The 20492-nt window shown below is 44.3% G+C and overlaps 1 protein-coding gene across 1 annotated transcript in view; it reads right to left on the bottom strand.

Moving 5' to 3' along the window:
• Nucleotides 1-20492, bottom strand: part of PCSK5 (proprotein convertase subtilisin/kexin type 5) — a 471153-nt gene that overhangs the window by 374790 nt on the left and 75871 nt on the right. Inside the window, exon 3 of the mRNA XM_040449255.1 lies at nucleotides 2719-2832. Within this exon, the coding sequence (XP_040305189.1) occupies nucleotides 2719-2832 (114 nt within the window). The remainder of the gene's footprint in view (nucleotides 1-2718; nucleotides 2833-20492) is intronic.

The following is a 20492-nucleotide window of genomic DNA, read 5'->3' on the forward strand; positions in this document are numbered from 1 at the left end:
TTCTAAGTAGGAGAAGGGTGGGGACAGGATGCTGGGTCAGTCCCATGGACTCCCATCAACCTGCCTGGTTTGTCAGCACTGCTCTACCGCGTTCGGGCTGGGTGATTTTAACGTTTGTTTATTTTTGAGAGAGAAAGAGAGATGGAGTACGAGCTGGGGAGGGGCAGAGAGAGCGAGACACACAGGATCCGAAGCAGGTTCCAGGCTCCGAGCTGTCAGCACAGAGCCAGACGTGGGGCTCAAACCCACGAACCACAAGGTCATGACCTGAGCCACCCAGACGCCCCAGGCTGGGTGCTTTTAGACAAGTCGTCTACATTTCAGGAGCCACAGGTTCCTTGCTCTTAAAACAGGGCCAATATCCACACACGCACTTTCGCTCACACTACATTAGAAACATACTCAAAGTATTTAGCACATCGCCTGGCACACGCTAAGTGCTCCATAAACACGTCACCTCTGTGAATTATCAAACAGGTATTGAAACACAGCCGACGTTGAAATGCCCGAACAAAAGTTCTTCCCTCAACCTTTCCTGACATGCAAAGGGAATTTCCAAAGAAATAGCAATGGTTCTTGGGGCAGAGGAGATCTCGCTCTACGGGTACTGAAACCTTCGGAGTCCCCAGGCTGGCCGAGGTGCTAATGCCTTGGCCATGGTTCCTCCAGAACCCAGGCCAGCCTGCCGAAGCGGTAAGAAGGTCAGGGAAAGCTGCCCAACACGTCCCCCGCTCGCTGGGACCGGTGCCAACAGCACACCAGCTCTTTCTTGCATGAAGAAATGTAAGGCGATGAGGGTCTCCTCTGCCCGGCCTCATGAACAGCGGTGGAGAGGGATTTCTCTCCTATCCCCTCTCTTAATCCCATTATACTCTTATCATTTTGTCAGCAACAGACAGAGCTCCCCAGGTCCTGCCAACACTCTTTCCAATGCCTTCCCAGGTGGCTCACTCTTCCTTGGTCTTGGAGCTAACAAGCTGTCAAGGGTCCTACTGTCCCTTCAGGTGATTTCTACTCGAATGCTGTTTAGAGTCCCGCCTCCCTTTGAACGTAGCTTTATGGCTCCCCCCCCCTTTTTTTTTTCTTTTTTGGCCTGAAAGAGTTTTCTATGTAAAGTTCTCTCTGGGGTTCCGAAATATTTCCGCAACCTTCTACTTCTGGGTGAGACTAAGAAAAACGAAATTGGGAGAAAAGCCAGCCGCTTTCACCCACCTCAAAATAAGCACAAGTTCCTGGCATCGCGAGGCGCTAGGTCAGATCTTCCGGGGGGTAGAAGTGACTTCGCTCCTGCCCCAGTGTAACAAGAGTACGATTAAAATATCGACAGCATCGAAACAAAGTACCAAGGGAAAGGTGCCAACGCGCCGCAGAGACGGAGGGCCCAGGAGAGCGGAGGAAGGGAAGAGGGAACAGATGAGGACAAGGGACACTTGGAGCAGTCGCCTCAGGCATGGGCCCTGAAGAAGGGGTGAGTCCCCACCTAAGTCCATGGCGAAAGTGAGGAAGAATAGCCGGGTGGAAAGAATGAAAGGCACAGAGGCAGGAAAGTATGAGACGGGTCTGTAAAATGCTACAGGTTTGCAGAGAAGCGGGGACAGGACCACAAAAAATAAAGGAAGTTAAGGGAAACACCCTCGCAAAAGCCAGCAATGAAGACTTTCAAAAAAAGAGGAAGGTAAAGGTCTCTTTGTAGATTATAGAGCAAACCGGGGACATGGGGATTTCAGGAGTAAGAATAACGTATTTCTCAGGGATCACGAACATAAAGCCCTAAGACTAGAGAAATATATATATATATATATTTTTAAGTTTATTTATTTATTTTGAGAGACATAGAGCGAGCGCAGGAGCGTGCACACATGTGAGCAGGGGAGGGGCAGAGAGAGGGAGCGAGAGAACCCCAAGCAGGCTCCGCGCTGTCAGGACACAGCCTGATGCAGGACTCAAACCTATGAACCGTGAGCTCATGACCTGAGCGAAAACCAAGAGTTGGCCGCTTAACTGACTGAGCCACCCAGGTGCCCCAGAGAGATAGAAATACATTTCCGAAGGAGGCAACGGCAGGTGAGCAGGTGGACAGCTCTACTCAACACTTAAGCAAATTGCCCTCACTGAAAGTTTCTGCCTGAACCAATGAACTAACTACAAGTCACATACTTTCCAGCCAGTCGTTCCCTTAGTTTAAAAAACCATTTTGCCTAGTGTTTAAAAACCATTACCTAAAGTAAGAAAGCACATATTAGATGACTTAAGCCTGGAATCTGCTACTTACCAGCAGAGTCATTTCAATGACTTCTGAGAGCCATTGTCCATTACCCAGACTGGTTTTAAGGTGGAGGACACATGTATCAGAGAGGAACCCGATCACGGATAGGTCTAAGGGTGCCTTGTCTGCACCTTAGTATATTTTTCTATCCTCTGGCCCAGATGTAGAAAGCTACACAGAGTAAGCTCTCCAACAGAAATTCTGTGAATCCAAACTCCCTTCTCTTTTGCCTCAGAACCAAAGAGCAAAGTTCCAGAAAGATCCAGAAAACAGCATAGTCCATCTCCATATGGAAATGGAGGCCCATCTCCATATGGCTGGACCATAGTCCAGCCAAATCTCATATGGTGGGTCTCCTGGAACAGGAAACCATCCCTGGTCACTGCCTCTGTGTCTTCCCAGACCCCACAGACGTCCCCTGGACAACACAGCCCCAGGCCAGGCTTCCTCACCATATACCACATGCTCGGCCACTTGGGATCATTGAAGTAAGTCGGCTGGGCACGGCTGAAGTCATAATCCCTCTTTGTCCGTCTTTTTACCACTTGCTGTTGGATCCACTCCACCTGCCAAGAAGAAGGACATTTGGTGAGCGTTCAACATCCACCACGGTTAGCACGACATCAATGACGGTCTGAAGCATTTCCCATCCTGAGCCAACTTGGTTCAAGTCACAAACTTCGCGCTGGCAACGAGAATCCGAGCCTCTGCTCTCAGATTCTCTAGAAACCTAGTTCTCCTTTATTTACTTATTTTTATTTTTTAAAAAAAATTTTTTTTCAACATTTATTTATTTTTGGGACAGAGAGAGATAGAGCATGAACGGGGGAGGGGCAGAGAGAGAGGGAGACACAGAATCGGAAACAGGCTCCAGGCTCTGAGCTATCAGCCCAGAGCCCGACGCGGGGCTCAAACTCCAGGACCGCGAGATCGTGACCTGGCTGAAGTCGGACACTTAACCGACTGCGCCACCCAGGTGCCCCCTTATTTTTAATGTTTATTCATTTTAGAGAGAGAGAGAGAGAGAGCATGAGCATGAGCAGGGGAGGGGCAGAGGGAGAGAGGGAGACACAGAATCCGAAGCAGGCCCCAGGCTCCGAGCTGTCAGCACAGAGCCCGATGCAGGGCTCGAACCCACGAACCGTGAGATCGTGACCTGAGTCAAATCAAAGGTGGACGCTCAACCAACTGAGCCACCCTAGTCTTTCATGACACCATCATCCCTATCTCTCGACAACATGCTAGTTTTCTGGCTTCTTCAGAAAGCATGTTTCACTCACAATTCTTTTTTGCAAGTTGACAGTGTTAATTTTTTAAGCTCATTTTTTCATCCTTACTTCATCTAAGGGTCAGCAAACTTTTTCTATGAAGGTCCAGATAATTCATATTTTAGGCTTGCAGTCCATTGACCTCTGTCGCAACTACTCCTTCCGCCCTTGTGCGCCACAGACAGACAGAAATGAAGGGGTGTGATAGTTCCAGTAAGACTTTCTGTAGAAAAACCAGTGGCAGACTGCATTTGGCCCACGGGCCACAGTTTGTGACCCTTGCCTTACATGACACATCAAATGTTTTTAATACTCTGGGATTGCACGGCAAATTTTAACATTATCCTGGGATCAAATCCTCTAGGATCACAATTTTTTTTTTCTTTTAAAGAAATGGCTTCCTACAACATAGCGTAGTAGAAACAGCAATATTCGGGGAATCAGAAAACCAAAGCCCTAGACGGGTCTCTGGCACACAATTAGAGAAATCGCTCAATTTCCTGAGCCAGAGAGGCTCCGTGCCAGCTCACATTCAAACTCCCCACACTTGGGAAAGTCTTAAATATTTAGCCACAACGTTTGCTTAAACAAGGCAACTGAGAACTTTTGAGTTGAATACAGTATGGTAACCTAAATGGAAGAACTACATTATGGAGGTGTTTTTTAAAATGTTTGTTTAGTTTTTGAGGGAGAGAGAGAGAGACAGAGAGAGAGTGCGAGCGAGGGAGGAGCACAGACAGCAGGAGACACAGAAGCCAAAGCAGGCTCCAGGCTCTGAGCCATCAGCATAGAGCCCGACGCAGGACTTGAACCCACGAACCACGAGATCACGACCTGAGCTGAAGTCAGGTGCTTAACCGACTGCGCCACCCAGGGGTCACATGGGGGTGTTATTTAAAACAGGTAATCATTATGGCAACATAAAAATAAACAATTTCCCTTTTGTTTTTTTTTTTATTTTTATTAAAAAAATTTTTTTTTAACATTTATTTATTTTTGAGACAGAGAGAGACAGAGCATGAACGGGGGAGGGGCAGAGAGAGAGGGAGACACAGAATCGGAAGCAGGTTCCAGGCTCTGAGCTGTCAGCACAGAGCCTGATGCGGGGCTCGAACTCACAGACCGCGAGATCGTGACCTGAGCCAAAGTCGGACGCTCAGCCAACTGAGCCACCCAGGCGCCCCAACAATTTCCCTTTTGAATGGTGCATCTCAAATGCATTATCAGCGCGGGTGGCATTCTACAATTTGTTCCTAAATTCTCCTTTGTTTGATCTCCCCTGGCCATAGCTTATTTAGCCATAATACTCTAAAATGTTCTGTTCTACCATTTATCCCTTCTCTCCACAAAGGGATTAAAAATTGAGGGGAGGGAGACTTTGTGGTGCACTAGTGATTCCGTTTGCGCCCATTCAGTAAAGATTTCAAAACCACTTTTGCCTACTTGATTAAAGATCTCTGGAGGAGATACTAAGGTACTGATTACCAGGCTCAAGGTGCACGGTTATAAATAAGGTACGAAGGCCAATAGCCAAACTAATAAATTTCTATGATTCTCCCACTGAGAAAATCTATTCAACGAGGCTATTGGTATGTAAGATGATTCGAACAGTGAGTTCCTAGTGATAGCACTAACAAGGCAGACAGAATTACACAGCCTCCTAAATAAATATAAAATCCATTTATGACAAGCATCCCAGCTAAGCATCATACGTGTGCCTTCTCCGACCGGTAATTTAGGCAAAATGATCAGTCCAGGAAAAAAAGCTAATACGTGAAAAATACTATTCTCCAAAAGGAAAGGTTTTCCTGTTCCTGTTTCAATTCATGTAGACTAAGGGGGCCCTCTGGCACTGGCACATTCTACTCCCACACACATCCCCAACATCATACCTTGTACACTGGACAGAAGAGATTGTGTGCATTTCTTTAAACTTTAAAGAAACAGTTGTCTTTAAACAACGGTTGTCAGGGATGCTAACAGGGATCTTGTTTTGTCTTTGACTCAAGAGACTGCTCTTTAGAAGTCACATCGAAACTAATGCGGCGTTAAAAATGTGTGTACTTTTTTTTTAACGAAGAGGGTAATTTTTAAGCGGCTGGATTTCGAACAATATAGGGGAAAAATCGATCTCTTTCTCAATCAAAGTAGAGCAGCCAGCATGGGCGTGCATGCACTGTTTCTATTTCCAGGAAACATTTTAATCTCTTCGTTTCAAACAATCTTTCTAAGGAATGAGTCTCATTCACCCACTTGTTCATTCAAAAAGCATTAAGTGTCTCTTCTGCACCAGACGCTGTGCTGGGAATATAAAGATGGGTAAAAATAGTCTTTGGCTTTGAAGGACTTACATTTTACCAAGAAATAGTTAGCAAGCATTCCACAGTTTTCCACTTCATAAAAATGTAGTCATCTCCATGAATGACATCTAGCACTCTGTTAATCAGGCCATTTGTGAAAAATTTGATTATGCAAATTATATCCGCGATCCTTATTCTTACCGCCCAAGTCACATCGCAGCAAGACTAGATCAGTATACATGCGTATGCTAGGGGAAAGAAGGCCGCAGATCCATTTAGATGGAACTCTCTCTGGGGCGCCTGGGTGGCTCAGTCGGTTGGGCGTCCGATTTCGGCTCAGGTCATGATCTCACGGTCCGTGAGTTCGAGCCCCGTGTCGGGCTCTGTGCTGACAGCTCAGAGCCTGGAGCCTGTTTCAGATTCTGTGGCTCCCTCTCTCTCTGCCCCTCCCCTGTTCATGCTCTGTCTCTCTCTGTCTCAAAAATAAATAAACGTTAAAAAAAAAAATTTAGATGGAACTCTCTCCAAACGAACTCTCCATCGGCAGTGGTCTTTCCTAACAGAACCTCCATAAATTCTCAATTGCCACCTGTAGGTGTCCATAAACCAGAAGGGGTCAGATCCCCCAGCGTGGTCGCAAATAGAATGCCAGAGATCAGAACAAGTCTGTTCGGGGGGGTGGGGGTGTATCACTGTTTCTACAATGACACTGGGAGTGTGCACTTGCCCTAAATGCACACACAAACACAAATGGACAAATGTGGAAGGAGTATGTGAGGAAACCAAGTGCCAGCCATGTTCCTAGATGAACTACAGGCACTAAAATAGAACCACATATCTTACCAAACAGCATCTCTTCTGTAATTTTACCAAACAAAAGTGCTTAGTTATAGGGCGCGGTGGCTAGAAGGTGACACAGCGAGTTGGCATCGAGATGGGGCTTTAAGTCACTGTCTGATCACAGGGCTGAAGTATTCAAGAAAAGTACAGTGGGTTGTTTTTTTTAGCGTCAGATGCCATGTATTTTGTCTTGGTATCTAGGAGTATGAGTATATAGCCCTACATTTTTTGGAAAGTGGGAAGAACACCTCTTGGATCAGAAGATTTCTATGACTGGAAAGACCATATTTCTATTTTTAAACCATTATCCATATGTCTGCCCTTAAGCCCTTTAAGAAAAAGCTCAGAGGTAATGCATTACACAGACTGCACTTTTTGCCAAGAACCCTCAATGCACAGAAAAGATACTTCGAAATTCATTTTCATAAAACTATGGTCAGCCCAGGAAACAAGGAAAACCCTGTGCTTTCCCTCACTGGTGTAACTTCTGAAAGCTCGATTTCTTATATTAAGGAACTACAGTTCATCCAGACTGTAAAAACCACAGGACCTTTGAGATCATCAGTGTATCCTCCATGAACTTCAACATACATGCGCTCCAGGTTATAAGGACAGTCCCTTCCTCCACCCACAGACCTCGTCTCCCTATATGGTCCAAGTGGATCTAGGCATCCACTGCTTCAGCATCGTTGCCGAAAGATGTTCTCTTTCATCAGATTTTACTTGCCAAGCAAAGCACGTTCAGTGATAATTCTGGGCAATCCCCCTGCCTAACATCTCAGCTGAAATCCTATCTCATTAGTTTGAAATTTAACAACTTTCTGAAATAGGATAAAAAAAGAAGCTATATGAATATACGTGATGTGACTTTTATATCAATACTAATCAAAAGCTATGATATCACAAGAAAGATAAATACTGCAAGGCATCACTTATATGTGGACTCAAAAAAAAAAAAAAAAAAAAAAAGCCAGACTTGTAGAAACAGCGGAAAAACGGTTGCCAGAGGCTGAGGGGTAAGGGACATAGGGCGGGTTAGTAAAAAGGTACAAACATTCAACTGTAAGATGAACAAGGCCTCAGGATCTAATGTATGACCGGAGATTGAATGTAATGGTAGTTGACAACACTGTATCATATAACAGAAATTCGCTAAAAAAGTAGAACTTAAGTGTTCTTACCAAAAAACATGGATATGTATACATATATTTGGTGATGAATATGTTAATTAACTCGATGGAGGGAATCGTTACATTTTACCTATAGATGATCATATAATCACTACAACGTATACTTTATTTTTGTTTTACTATATACATAGTTTATTGTCAAGTTAGCTAACATACAATGTATACAGTGTGCTCTTGGTTTTGGGGGTAGACCCCACGATTCATCGCTTACGTACAACTATAATGTACATTTCCAGTATCGTACACTTTTGGGGCGCCTGGGTGGCTCAGTTGGTTAAGCGTCTGACTCTTGATCTCGGCTCAGGTCATGAACTCACATTTCATGGGTTTGAGGCGCACATTGGGCTCTGCATTGACAGCACAGAGCCTGCTGGGGATACTCTCTCTCCCTCTCTCTCTCTCTGCCCCTTCCCTGCTTACTCACTCTCTCAAAATAAATAAATAAACTTAAAATGAATGAATAAATAAATAAATAAATATCTTAGAATTTTATATGTTGATTATGCCTCCATGAAGATGAAATTTAAAAAGGTGTCTCATTCAGGGCGCCTGGGTGGCTCAGTCAGTTAAGCATCCGACTTCAGCTCAGGTCATGATCTCTCCCGTTTGTGAGTTCAAGCCCCGCATCTGGCTCTGTGCTGCCAGCTCAGAGCCTGGAGCCTGCTTTGGATTCTGTGTCTTCCTCACCCTCTGCCCCTCATCTGTTTGTGCTCTGTCTCTCTCTCTCTCAAAAATAAACACACACACAAAAATAATAAATAAATAAATAAATAAATAAATAAATAAATAAATAAAATATATTAAAACTAAAGATTGAAATATATACTGGGAGCAAATGTCTACAGATTTCCATGGAATGGAATGGAAAGTCAAGAAGTCAACCCTAAATATATAAGAATATAGTATATGTTAAGGGTGCCATTCTAAATCATGTGGGGAAAACCAGATTACTTTGTAAGTGAAATCAGTCTAACATCTTACATCAGGATAATTTCAACTGAATGATTTTAAATGTAAAATTAAACAAATGCAACCATCAACGTATCCTGAGAAATACAGGAGATTAAAAAAAATAATCTTAGAGTGGAAGATGCTTAAGTATGATGCAAATCGAAAAGGGGATTTAGAAAAAGTGACACATTTAACAAAGTAAAAAATAAATTTGGCATGACAAAAAACAAAAACAAAAACAAAAACCCTTCAAAAGCAAGGCAGAAGACAAACAGGGAGTTTCTAGCTCCTACCAGGGACAAAAGGCTATTTCCCTAATATACAAAAAGTTTCTCCAATCAATAAGAGAAAAATTCAGCAGGAAAACAGGCAAGGACAGGAGTACAGTAATCCTGAAAAGATAAATCGAGTTTTTAAACACATAAAAATATGTCTAGCCTCATGCAGATAAAGACAAAAGTCAATGAAAATGACACCAAGATGTATCACTTTTTCACCTTTCAGATATAAACAACGTGAAGATTGGTAACATCCAATGACTAGGGAGGTCAGGATACAATCCTCATTCTCCTATCACAATGATGGGAACGTAAACCTGTCCAACTCCATGGAGCATAAGTGGACAATATCTACAAGAATTCGACAAGAAGTAATTCCGCTTTTAGGAATGGATCCTACATCCTTATTTACACATGTAAAGATGCAAGGGGGCTATTTACTGAAGCACTGTAAGTAATAACTGCCAGCTGTAAACAACCTGGATGTGTATGGAGAGAGATTACTAAACGATGACATATCAACACGATGAAGTACAACGCAACCATAAAAGAGAATGTAACAGATTCTATTAGGTAAAATAGAGAACAATCTCCATGATCCAGCTTAAAGTGAAACAAAAGAGAGAGAGAGAAAGAGAGAGAGAAAGAGAGAAAGAAAAAGAGAGAGAGAGAGAAAGAAAGAAAGAGAGAGAGAGAGAGAAAGAAAGGACAGTCTATGAAGAGTACTACAATTGTTGCCTTTATCTGAAGTGATTACACAGAAAACTCTTCGATGAACACTGGTTGCTTCCTGGGATATAAATGATTGGGATACAGACGGAGTGGGGAGACCCTTACTGCGTGCCCTTCAACTTTGTTACCTTTTGTACTACATGAATATGTTACCTATACCAACAATTTATAAAATTTTTTTTTAACGTTTATTTATTTTTGAGACAGAGAGAGAGAGAGCACGAATGGGGGAGGGGCAGAGAGAGAGGGAGACACAGAATCGGAAACAGGCTCTAGGCTCTGAGCTGTCAGCCCAGAGCCCGACGCGGGGCTCGAACTCACGGACCGCGAGATCGTGACCCGGGCTGAAGTCGGACGCTTAACCGACTGAGCCACCCAGGCGCCCCTACCAACGATTTAAAATTTCTTTCAATTTAATAGGTTCCATTGGTTGATTACTATCATATAATCCAGTGATTTCAAATGTGACTGCCTGCGTAAGTCACAACATGCGTTTTTTTTTTTTTTTTTTTTTAAAAAATGCAAAAAAAATATAAAAAAAGCATCTCGGGTGGCTTTATAGTATGTTTTAACGTGAAAGGTACTTTTTGAAAAAGGTGGATAAATAGCAAATAGAAGTGACTGGAATGTGGGAAACTTGGTTAATAATGTTGGATTTGCCACCAGCCATCGGTGTGACCTTGCAAAATCTTCATGGACACTTTTATATGAACAATGAGACAGGGCAGACAAAATATGCCCTCTCATCTCCTTCTAGCTTTGAGATTTTATCTGTATATTCTATTTTCTGATTTGACTGGGAATAAAACGCTTGTGCTACGTGCCATAGAGGTGAATAGGCGCTCTAGTTGATAAATGATCTTAAGTCATTCCGTGAGGAGGGAGATTAATATTTAGAAAGGAGTGTAGTAAATTATATTATTCCTTTCCTGATCTGACGAAGCAGTTGCCAGGAAAGAAAATACGTGGCATTCCATATTTCGTATCCTTTTTTTGGGTACCGTCAACAAAATAGCGGGGAAAAAATGCACGTAGAGAATTCTCCCCTCCTTTTTCTCCTCTGACTTTGAAAACAAAACATGCAGAGCTGCCTTGATTTCAAAAAAAAAAAAAGTGTCAGTTAAGTGCATCACGGCTACGTGCTTGTTCGTTGTGGAAAAGAAGGGTGGATAAAGACAATATCGTGCTGGCAAGCTGCTCTCAGACCCCAAAATCTGAAGCCGACATATCTCCAAAGTTTTCTAGAACTCTGAGCCACAAAACAGAGTTAACCGGTGAATCAAAGAATCTCATTAAAGTATGTGTTCAGAGGAGGGTATTCTAGTCTTGAAACCTTACTCCAGTTAGTAAGTAAACTGGTCATTAGTGAGTTACTCAATGTTGACATTGTTTTTTGATTGGAGTCACGCTTTAAAAAGAACGAGTCCGGGGCGCCTGGGTGGCTCAGTCGGTTAAGCGTCCGACTTCGACTCAGATCACGATCTCACGGTCCGTGAGTTCGAGCCCCGCGTCGGGCTCTGGGCTGATGGCTCGGAGCCTGGAGCCTGTTTCCGATTCTGTGTCTCCCTCTCTCTCTGCCCCTCCCCCGTTCATGCTCTGTCTCTCTCTGTCTCAAAAATAAAAATAAAACGTTAAAAAAAAATAAAAAGAACGAGTCCAATTGTTTGAAGTCTGCGTATTCCAGAGAGCTACTTGTGAACAAGATAAGCATTACTGCTTATCTGATGGAGGGATGTCACTCGATGTGCTTGGGACAGGCACTTGGAATCCTCTTTAATGACTGCCAACATCAAAGGCTTATATTAGAGAATCATCTAGTCGGGAATACAAGGAACCACACCATTTCTGGAAGGTCACTGATAAGGAAATAAATACCTTACGTGCACTCAGAACAGTGTAATCAAAGACAATACAGGCCCAAGTGAAAAACTTTAAGTGCCGAAACATTTTACGATTAGTCGGCTTTCTCCCACAGAATCAAACTCCTAGAAGTGTGCCACGATTTAATCCCATGGTCCTTTGTTTGGTGGAAAACTCATGGTATTATTGGTCCAACTGCATTACTTACTTTCAAAGAATTAAAGTCCTATTTCTTGAGGCTCCTGGGTGGCTCGGTCGGTTAAGCGTCCGACTTCGGCTCAGGTCACGATCTCACGGTCCGTGAGTTCGAGCCCCGCGTCAGGCTCTGTGCTGACAGCTCGGAGCCTGGACCCTGTTTCAGATTCTGTGTCTCCCTCTCTCTCTGCCCCTCCCCTGTTCATGCTCTGCCTCTCTCTGTCTCAAAAATAAAATAAACGTTAAAAAAATAAAAAAATAAAAAAAAAAATAAAGTCCTATTTCTCACCTTAAACTATTCCACTGTTACTCTAACTTCTAAATGTTTAATTTCCTAACTTGCTCTCCGTTTTTTTTTCTCCTCCTCACTTCTGAGAAGATGATGTGTGAACAGGAAATATACACAGTTGCATCCAATTAAAGTAGTAAAATTTACGCCCCACCCTCAAGGGCCTTGCGTTCATTTGTCTCTCCAGTCTCAAAATATTAGATAAAGTACTACTATGAGGCGGGCACTGTTCTGGGTGCCGCAGAATGGCATCGAACAAAATAACCAATTTCCCACCTCACCTTCAGGCAGTTTCCATTCTAGTTGAAGGATGGACCATAAGCATGCAAGTAAATAAAAGACTGTGTACCATTTTCTCATGGTGCAAAAAATAAAGAACGAGATAATGGAGATTTTGACAGAGGGGGATATTCTAGGTAAGGTGGTCAAGAAAGGCCTCTTTGACAGAATTCTGAATAATAAGGACCCAGCCATATAAACGACTCATAAGAAAATACTATAGGCAACGTGAGTCGTTAATACAAAAATCCCTAGGGTGACCAGAAGTCTGTACTTTAGTCTACAGCTCGTCCGTAGGCCACAGATGTCTATGGTAATCTGGTCAACTAGTTCTGGGCTTGTCGGTGGCAAAAATATGATCTCAAAGAAAACACACGTTCAAGGTGGGCATGTCCCCAAGGCCCCACCAGTTTCTCAGCTGATGGGAACAAACTCAGCTGAAAGAAGGCTAAACAAGGCCCTCAGCAGGGGACCCTCTCGCCTAGATCTAGGGACTAGTTAGTTCCTATAAACTTGTCCAGTAAGGTGCTCTGACGCAGAGTCTGACCATTCAACTGTTACATCAAAACCCCCAAGTTCAATGTAATCTAAACACCAGAGAAATTATTAAATGCTTTCTGGGATAGAAAGGGTCCCAAGTACAAAGCAGTCAAGCATAAGGGAAGGGTAAAGGCATATAACGTGGAACCTACTGCTCCCATAGATCTACAGAGATGGGATCGTTTCCCCCACCTCACCCAGTCTAAATCTCAGAAGCAACAAAATCGGTGTCCACAATTAATGCGGATAAACGCAGAAGAATTAAGGAATTGTCGACATGGGTCGAGAACCTGGAACGTGACGGCAGACACCGGCAATCAGTTCAGAACCGGCTAAAGGACCAAAGGCTAAAGAAAGTCGATGGATCCCACGGTGCTAGTGATACATTCTCCCAGTGACACAGAGCATCGCCAACATTTTAATGGTCAAGGACTCATCCACAGTCAAGGCACACCGCAGACCAAGTGCGATTTTAAGAGCAGTCATGGAGGTAGAAATATAAAGATCAAGGAAAGGACTGGAAACCAACTAACTCAAAGGTAAGTAAGAAAAGGTGGCAAACTGATAAGAAAAAAAAATGCTAGGACATCGTTCCTTAAAGAAAACTTGTTTTTAAGCACTTAAATGAAGGCTTTGCCCATCCTGGCCACTAATAATCATACCCATTAGCAACAGTTTCTTCCGGACTTTCAATGACAATATATTATTTTTGCTTTATCTTGTCTTTCTAGGAAAGCTAATCTTAGCAGATTTCAGGTTAATTTTCCCATTGATGGGTCACTCTCTAAACATTCTTAAAATCCCTTGAAGGCAAGATACATATTTCATATTTGTCTCAAAGGTAATAAATTTGTTTCTTGAGACAAGTCGAATTTGTTCTTTCGGGCGGGGGGAGGAAGCTTCCTATTCCTACTCATGCCAAAATGTTTTCCAATGGGTAAAACAGAATTCAATTTCTGTTAAAAAAAAAAAAAAGTGTGTGTGCACGCACATGTGCACAGATGCACCCAGCACATGGGATGCGGTTATTAAAACGAAAAATTGGTCATGTGAATTCATTAGAATCCTTGGTGAACGGCAAGATTATATCCAAAGAATCTTGCGTATTCTAACTTGGATTTCAGTTTTTTTCTATTTTAAACTTTAGGATAATTAATTTAAGCAATGAGAGGAAACTTGAAAACGATTTTGATTGCTTAGAAGTTTGAAAAGGAAATAGAATTCTGAAGTATCTAAAATTAATCCTACATGTCTAAATGCCACCCAGGGTTAAAGTCACACTTTTGATTAAATGCAATCTTAATTCAGGGATTAAACTCGAACAGCACATAATTCCCTCCAGCTTCACTCTGGGATCAAGATTATCACTGCACTAAAAATACAGTGGCATGACTTCATTCTATATGTGTTTGTTTTTTGAATAATCTTCCTCTAAGCAATTCGAAAGCCAGGGCAACGGAATAAAATCTATTCAACATGTAAAGTAAGTTATATCTCAGTCTGCCTTAGTAAAGTTTGAGACGTCTGAAAGAATGCCATTTTACCTTAAAACTAAGTGTTAATCACTCGATGGATTTTGGTTCTCTTTGACCAGTCCTGCAACCCTGTGTATCAATCGTTCAAGATAGTCCCAGACCCGTGCTTGCAAAAATTGGATGCCCTTGCATAGCAAGTGGATACAAAGACGAGCATTATTTTGCAGAGAGGGGAGAAATTGTTCAATTCAGCTGAGATTAACATGAAAAGGGGCAAATGCTGCCAAAGGAAAGGGCGTCATTCTCGTCATTTCTCCACACAGAGGACATGGGGTGATCTGCTAAATCTCAAAAGTATGTCAGCTTCTTGCCTCTTCATTCCATGGCTCACAAACAACGATCGTGAAAGTTATATTCACATGGGGGGGAAATACTCTCCCCTAGTGACTAATTCGGCTCCAGTGCACATACGGTCTTATTCTCCTCGCTATTTTAATATAAATAACAACAGCATTTGCTTCTCAATTTCCATGGGCCCTACTGCTCCAATTTTGAGCACAGTGAAAAAAAGTCTGAGGGGGTGGGAGGGGGAGTCCATAACTTCAGAACTGGACACGTAAAGTTTTAATATCCTCAATTTAATACTTTTTTTTCCAACGTGAGGCATTCTCAATATTCCGGTAGCTTCTGATATTTAACCTCTCTCTTTTAAATCTCGTCATTGTCAAGATTTCAAATCTCAGAGATCAAGAAACTATCGATTATGATGCTGGTGAGCTCTAGAGCTATGAGTCAAATGTTGGTGAGCTCTAGAGCTATGAGTCAAATGTAGGGGGTGGATTAGAAGTCAAGGTTTTGGGGCACGTGGGTGGCTCCGTCGGTTAAGCGTCTGACTCTTCATTTTGGCTCAGGTCATGATCTCGCAGTTCGTGAGATCAAGCCCTGAGCTGGACTCCAAGCTGAGCTTGGAGGCTGCTTGGGATTCTCTCTCTCTCCCTCTCTCTTTCTGCCCCTTCCCTGCCCATGCACACGCACACACACTCTATCGCTCTCTCTCTAAATAAATAAATAACCCGCCACCCCCCCCCCCCCAAAAAAAAAGTCAATGTGTTTTCTTCCTCCTGCTGCTAGGAGATAAATATGCAATTTTAGGAGCAAATGCATCAAGTGTGCATAAGCACTCTACATTCTCAAGGTTCATCTAAATGGTTCATCTGAAATGAGCTCGAAAATCCGTAAGTCAGTAAATGTGCAAAGTCACCGGTGGGGAGAATAAAGACCCCACCCCCCCGCCCCCGCCATGGTGGGGTCCCAGAGAGCAGAGATAGGAGAAAGGTCAACCTTCAGAACGGGTCTCTGACTTGGGTTTCTATTATATTCCTTTTTTTTTTCCCCCGGAACTCTAACCTTATAGTTGGCAGGGAGGGCAGGGGTGTTTTGCAACGAAAACACTGGAATTGTGGCAGCTCTTAAACACCATCATCACCCTCTGAAATATTTAGCAAACAGCTACTTTGGTCAGGGTGGGGGAGAAGCATGCCTTTGAGCCTCAGGGAAAAATACCGTCCAAAAATCCCTGGGCCAGACGGGAAAGGGATTGGCATCTTCTCACCTCGATCCAGTTGCCTGAAGCAAACCGAATGTTTTCTCAATCTCGGGCCTGCTCCCTCACCTCGGAAACCACGGATGAGGCTTCCAGCAAGGTGGTGCTTGACAAAACCCGCAGGTCAGCGCGCAGAAACGTCTGGAGCTGGACCCGATGGATGAGGGCAGCGGCCGCCTGCCCCCCTCGAGGGCGAGGCGGAGCTGCTCCCAGCTCCTTGGCGGCCCGCATGTCACAGCAGACGGGTGCCAAGTCACTCCACTGGGCCTCCGGCTCCCTGAACTCGTAATTCATACCCACCACAGTCAATTACAGGAGCCCCGGGGCCGAGGCTTGAGGAAGGAGGGAGAAAACATGTTTTCATCACTGTCATCAACCCTGACACATTTTCAGCGTGAAGAGCCACGGTCCCAGAAACCCTACCGAGTCTCGGCCACTTGAGGAAGGGCCGTCAAAACCACGGCACCTGCGAAGCACACCTCCCAGGGACGTCGTTCGGTAGGACGCTTAGCAGCGCGGTGTCCAGGTGAGGGAAGGCACAGGATGACAAGGGACACGAAGGGCTAGCGTCTGAAGATTACGCCTGGATTTTGTGGCGGTCCCGCGGTGGGGGTGAGGGCAGCCTCTGGGACTTTCTCCCGCCCCCACAAGCAGCCTCGTGGTGCCTTGCCCAGAGCAGGTACCCAGTACGGGTTTCCAGAAGGAATGGCTGCATTAACTACTCTTTCAGGAAAGTGATACTTGGGAATCCAGACATCCTCCAGCCCCACACACGTAAGGGAAAGCCGAAAAGCCAGCTCTAGGAGTAAGGAAAGGGGAAGGAAATAATTTTATGTCATTTTCAGATGGGAGCCTCTGGATTTAGGCTCAGGATAAACCAAGGAAGTGACTGTTTGCTGAGCTAAGGAAGAAATCACAGAGGGAACGCTGGTGGGTTTTTCCAGTGCTTTGATTTCCGATGGGTAGAGACACCCTTGGCCATAAGACTTGGGAAGCACGACCATCTGTTTTTGTTTTTGTTTTTCATGCTCTGTACAAAATAAAATCTCCCTAGTGTTTCTTTAATGCCCCCCAACCGTCCCATGAAAAGATCATCCTTTTACTAGGGGGGAAACTGAGGCACAGGGAGACCAAGTCACAGGACAGCAGGGGACCTGAAGCCATCCTGATTAGGTAAATCCATGCCAACGTCTGTTTCTGCAGAGCACAGAGGTGCCCTTCTCAAATATCCTCTCGGCTGACGGGAACAGGTTGGGGGTCCCATCTTTTTTCTCCCCCCTTTGGGCCATCACAGCATTTCTAGGCCTGGAGCTTAGTCAAACCTGATCCCATTACTATAACTAGAAGCTTTATTGGGTGAAGGGCGAAGGAAAGAGGGAAGAGAGGACAGAAAATGGAATAATACTGAAGTTTTATTGCTATGCAAGGAATTGTGCAGGGGTCTCCAATTATTCAGCTGGAAGCATTTTAAAATGGGTTCAGACACTCACTGAGTCTGCAAATGGCAAGAGAATTATCTGAGGAGTGAAACATAGAAATCTGATTCAGGAAGAGAATTCTTTTTTTTTTTTTTTTATTTTATTTTTTTATTGGGGGGGGGGGGGGCAGAGAGCGAGGAAGAGAGAGAATCCCAAGCAGGCTACGTGCTGTCAGCATGAAGGCCGATGTGGGACTCGACCCTGAGAACAGTGAGACCATGACCTGCACAGAAATCAAGAACTCAGTGCTTAACCAATTGAGCCACCCAGGCGCCCCTAGGAAGAGAATTCTTAGGACAGCGATGACAGAAATCCTTTTTCCCTCAAGGGCACCTTCTGACTTGTAATTTAAGAGCATATAAAGCACAAGGCCTAAAAATTTCCCAAATAAAAAAACAAACAAACAAATTAACTCGTTATGAGTAAAATCCTTAAGTACCCAAGTGCTCCGAACTAAACTAAATGGACGAGATTAGGGGCGCCTGGGTGGCGCAGTCGGTTAAGCGTCCGACTTCAGCCAGGTCACGATCTCGCGGTCCGTGAGTTCGAGCCCCGCGTCGGGCTCTGGGCTGACGGCCCAGAGCCTGTTTCCGATTCTGTGTCTCCCTCTCTCTCTGCCCCTCGCCCGTTCATGCTCTGTCTCTCTCTGTCCCAAAAATAAATAAACGTTGAAAAAAAAATTAAAAAAAAAAAATAAATGGACGAGATTAAAGAAGACATGACGTTTGCTGATTAAAAGTGGGGTTTCTAGAGTCCAAGGAGCCTGTGCTGGAGAATTCTCCCTCGTCCGCTGAAAAAGCAGCCTAACCTGAGGTGAGTTATCTACCCTCTGAACGTAAGATGGGGAAGGTTATTGAATGTGGAGAGTAAATGCGCGGATTCATGCCCAACACTTAGCACGGTTCTTGGCACAAGAATACCTACCGTGTAACCAGGGCGGTTTATCAGTGTGCACAATGATGCCCCCCACGGAGTGGACTTCTTTTGTTAGCTCGACAGCTACAAACTTCAATTTAGTCCCAGATGACCAGAGTGAGACACGGAAGGTGGAAGTTTTATAAAAGCACACTGGGACTAGAAGTCAGGAGATCTGTATTATCCAACCCTGTTACCTCTTTGATTTCCATTTCCCTCTCTATCTGCTTAGAAGGTGAGTTCAGATTAGTGATTTGACCCCAAGGCTTCAGAAAGTGGCTGCCAAAGCCAGCCATGTCTCGAATAAAGTGCTCTGCTTCAAACCAGAGAAGAGACTCAAAGGATCTGAGATTCCATGTGGTTAGTAACATTCCGTGGGATCTCTGAAGGTTTTAGACCTATGTTTTGTCTAGCATTAGGACGGTTTGCATTAACCTTCAAGAACTGGCATCCAGATCAGTAATGATAATAATAATAATAATTCTAGCTGTTATGAGATTTTCCACTGAGGAGTTGATGAAGATAAACTGCCCGATTATTTTGTTCTCAAGGAGTCATCAGCAGGAGCCTTGGGTTGAAGACTGGAACCAAGGCAAGCTATGTGGATGCCCGAATTCCACTGAAGGCAGCCATGATGTTTCCCATCCAAGTGGATTTCCAGACTCTTCGTAGAACAATTCTAAGGAACACAAATGTCTTAGAGTTTTCCAAAGCCGTGTTCAAAACAGTAATGTGCATAATGCTCTCTGTGGGAATGTAGATATCTAAATAAGCTCATCATAAAGAAGGTCGCAAAATGATTCCACAAACCATATCAAATGGCCCCTACCGTTGATAAGAGAGCTGTTAAGTCTGCTGTGGGAAAGATCAGATCTGACCACGTTTCAGCATTTCCTTAGCCATATCCCTAACTGAGACACTCATTTTCTCCTACCCTTCTCACTGCGAACCTTAATCATCCTGTTGGGGTTTCTATAAAGTTTGGCCCTTGTTTCATTCATCTTCCAAGTACTTGCCGGGGGACCTAAGTAGGTAAATTCATCCCAGCACCTTCTGGGTGAGGGGGTCTTTCCTTCTACAGTACTTTCTGAGCACCCATGCCTATCTCTACCACAACTACAATTAAAAAGCATTTTAAGTATCCGCCAGGCTTCTCCACGAAAACACACATTCACAGAAGGAAGAGACCAAATTTTCCCTATCAGTGTCCTTGGCATCTGGCAGATTACTTGGCTGACAACGGATGTGTAGTAAGTGCTCGCCAAGTGAATTAACCTGCCTGTTAATAATACATGAAGCATATAGAGGACTTTGTAACAAACTTAGACTGGCGGCCAAGGCCACTTCCTGAGAACCGGTCTTGTTCCCGCGACTGCCTTCAACCCTTGTTTGATACGGGTAGCCTTTCCTAAACTTGCCAATCAACTTGATTTCGGCGCACCTTCGTTGAGCACCTATCGGGTGCCAGGCGCTGGTGTTTTACGGGTCACTCCACCAACAAGCCTCTGACTTCCTGGAGCAAGGCAGACCATTTCGTTAATTGCTGGCAATTAACTGAAGGGCGGGGCCCGACCCTCCAGCACCCACAACCCACTGGGTGGACTTATTACAACACCAAGGGGCACGCGTCCTGGCAACAGAGGCCTCCCCCCCCCCCCCGCCCCGCCCCCGCCCTTGGTCCCTTCTTGCTCCGAAATGTTCTATGTTACAACCTTTGGAAAGCTTCAGCTTGGCCCTACACTGTGCTGTGTGAAGTGGGTCAACATCACACAAACCAGGAACCCTAATCCTAAGGGAGTTCCGGTAAAAGTTGTACATCTCAAGCACATCACGGTTGCTTCGGGGCTCTGGCTAAAAACTGCCACCTTCCGTCTGTAGTAAGACTCCAGAAGAAAATGGATTACCTCCTCCCCCTTGGAGTTTATCTGTTTACAGAGGCTGACTGTGACCAGACTGAGAGCGCCAGAAGCCAGAGGGCGGCAGAAGGAAGTTTTCCTTTGCGGAAAAGACAGAACTTGCGGTGACGAATGGTT

This window comes from Herpailurus yagouaroundi, unplaced genomic scaffold (assembly GCF_014898765.1).
Source record: "Herpailurus yagouaroundi ecotype Mexico unplaced genomic scaffold, PumYag 199, whole genome shotgun sequence".
NCBI lineage: Eukaryota > Metazoa > Chordata > Mammalia > Carnivora > Felidae > Herpailurus > Herpailurus yagouaroundi.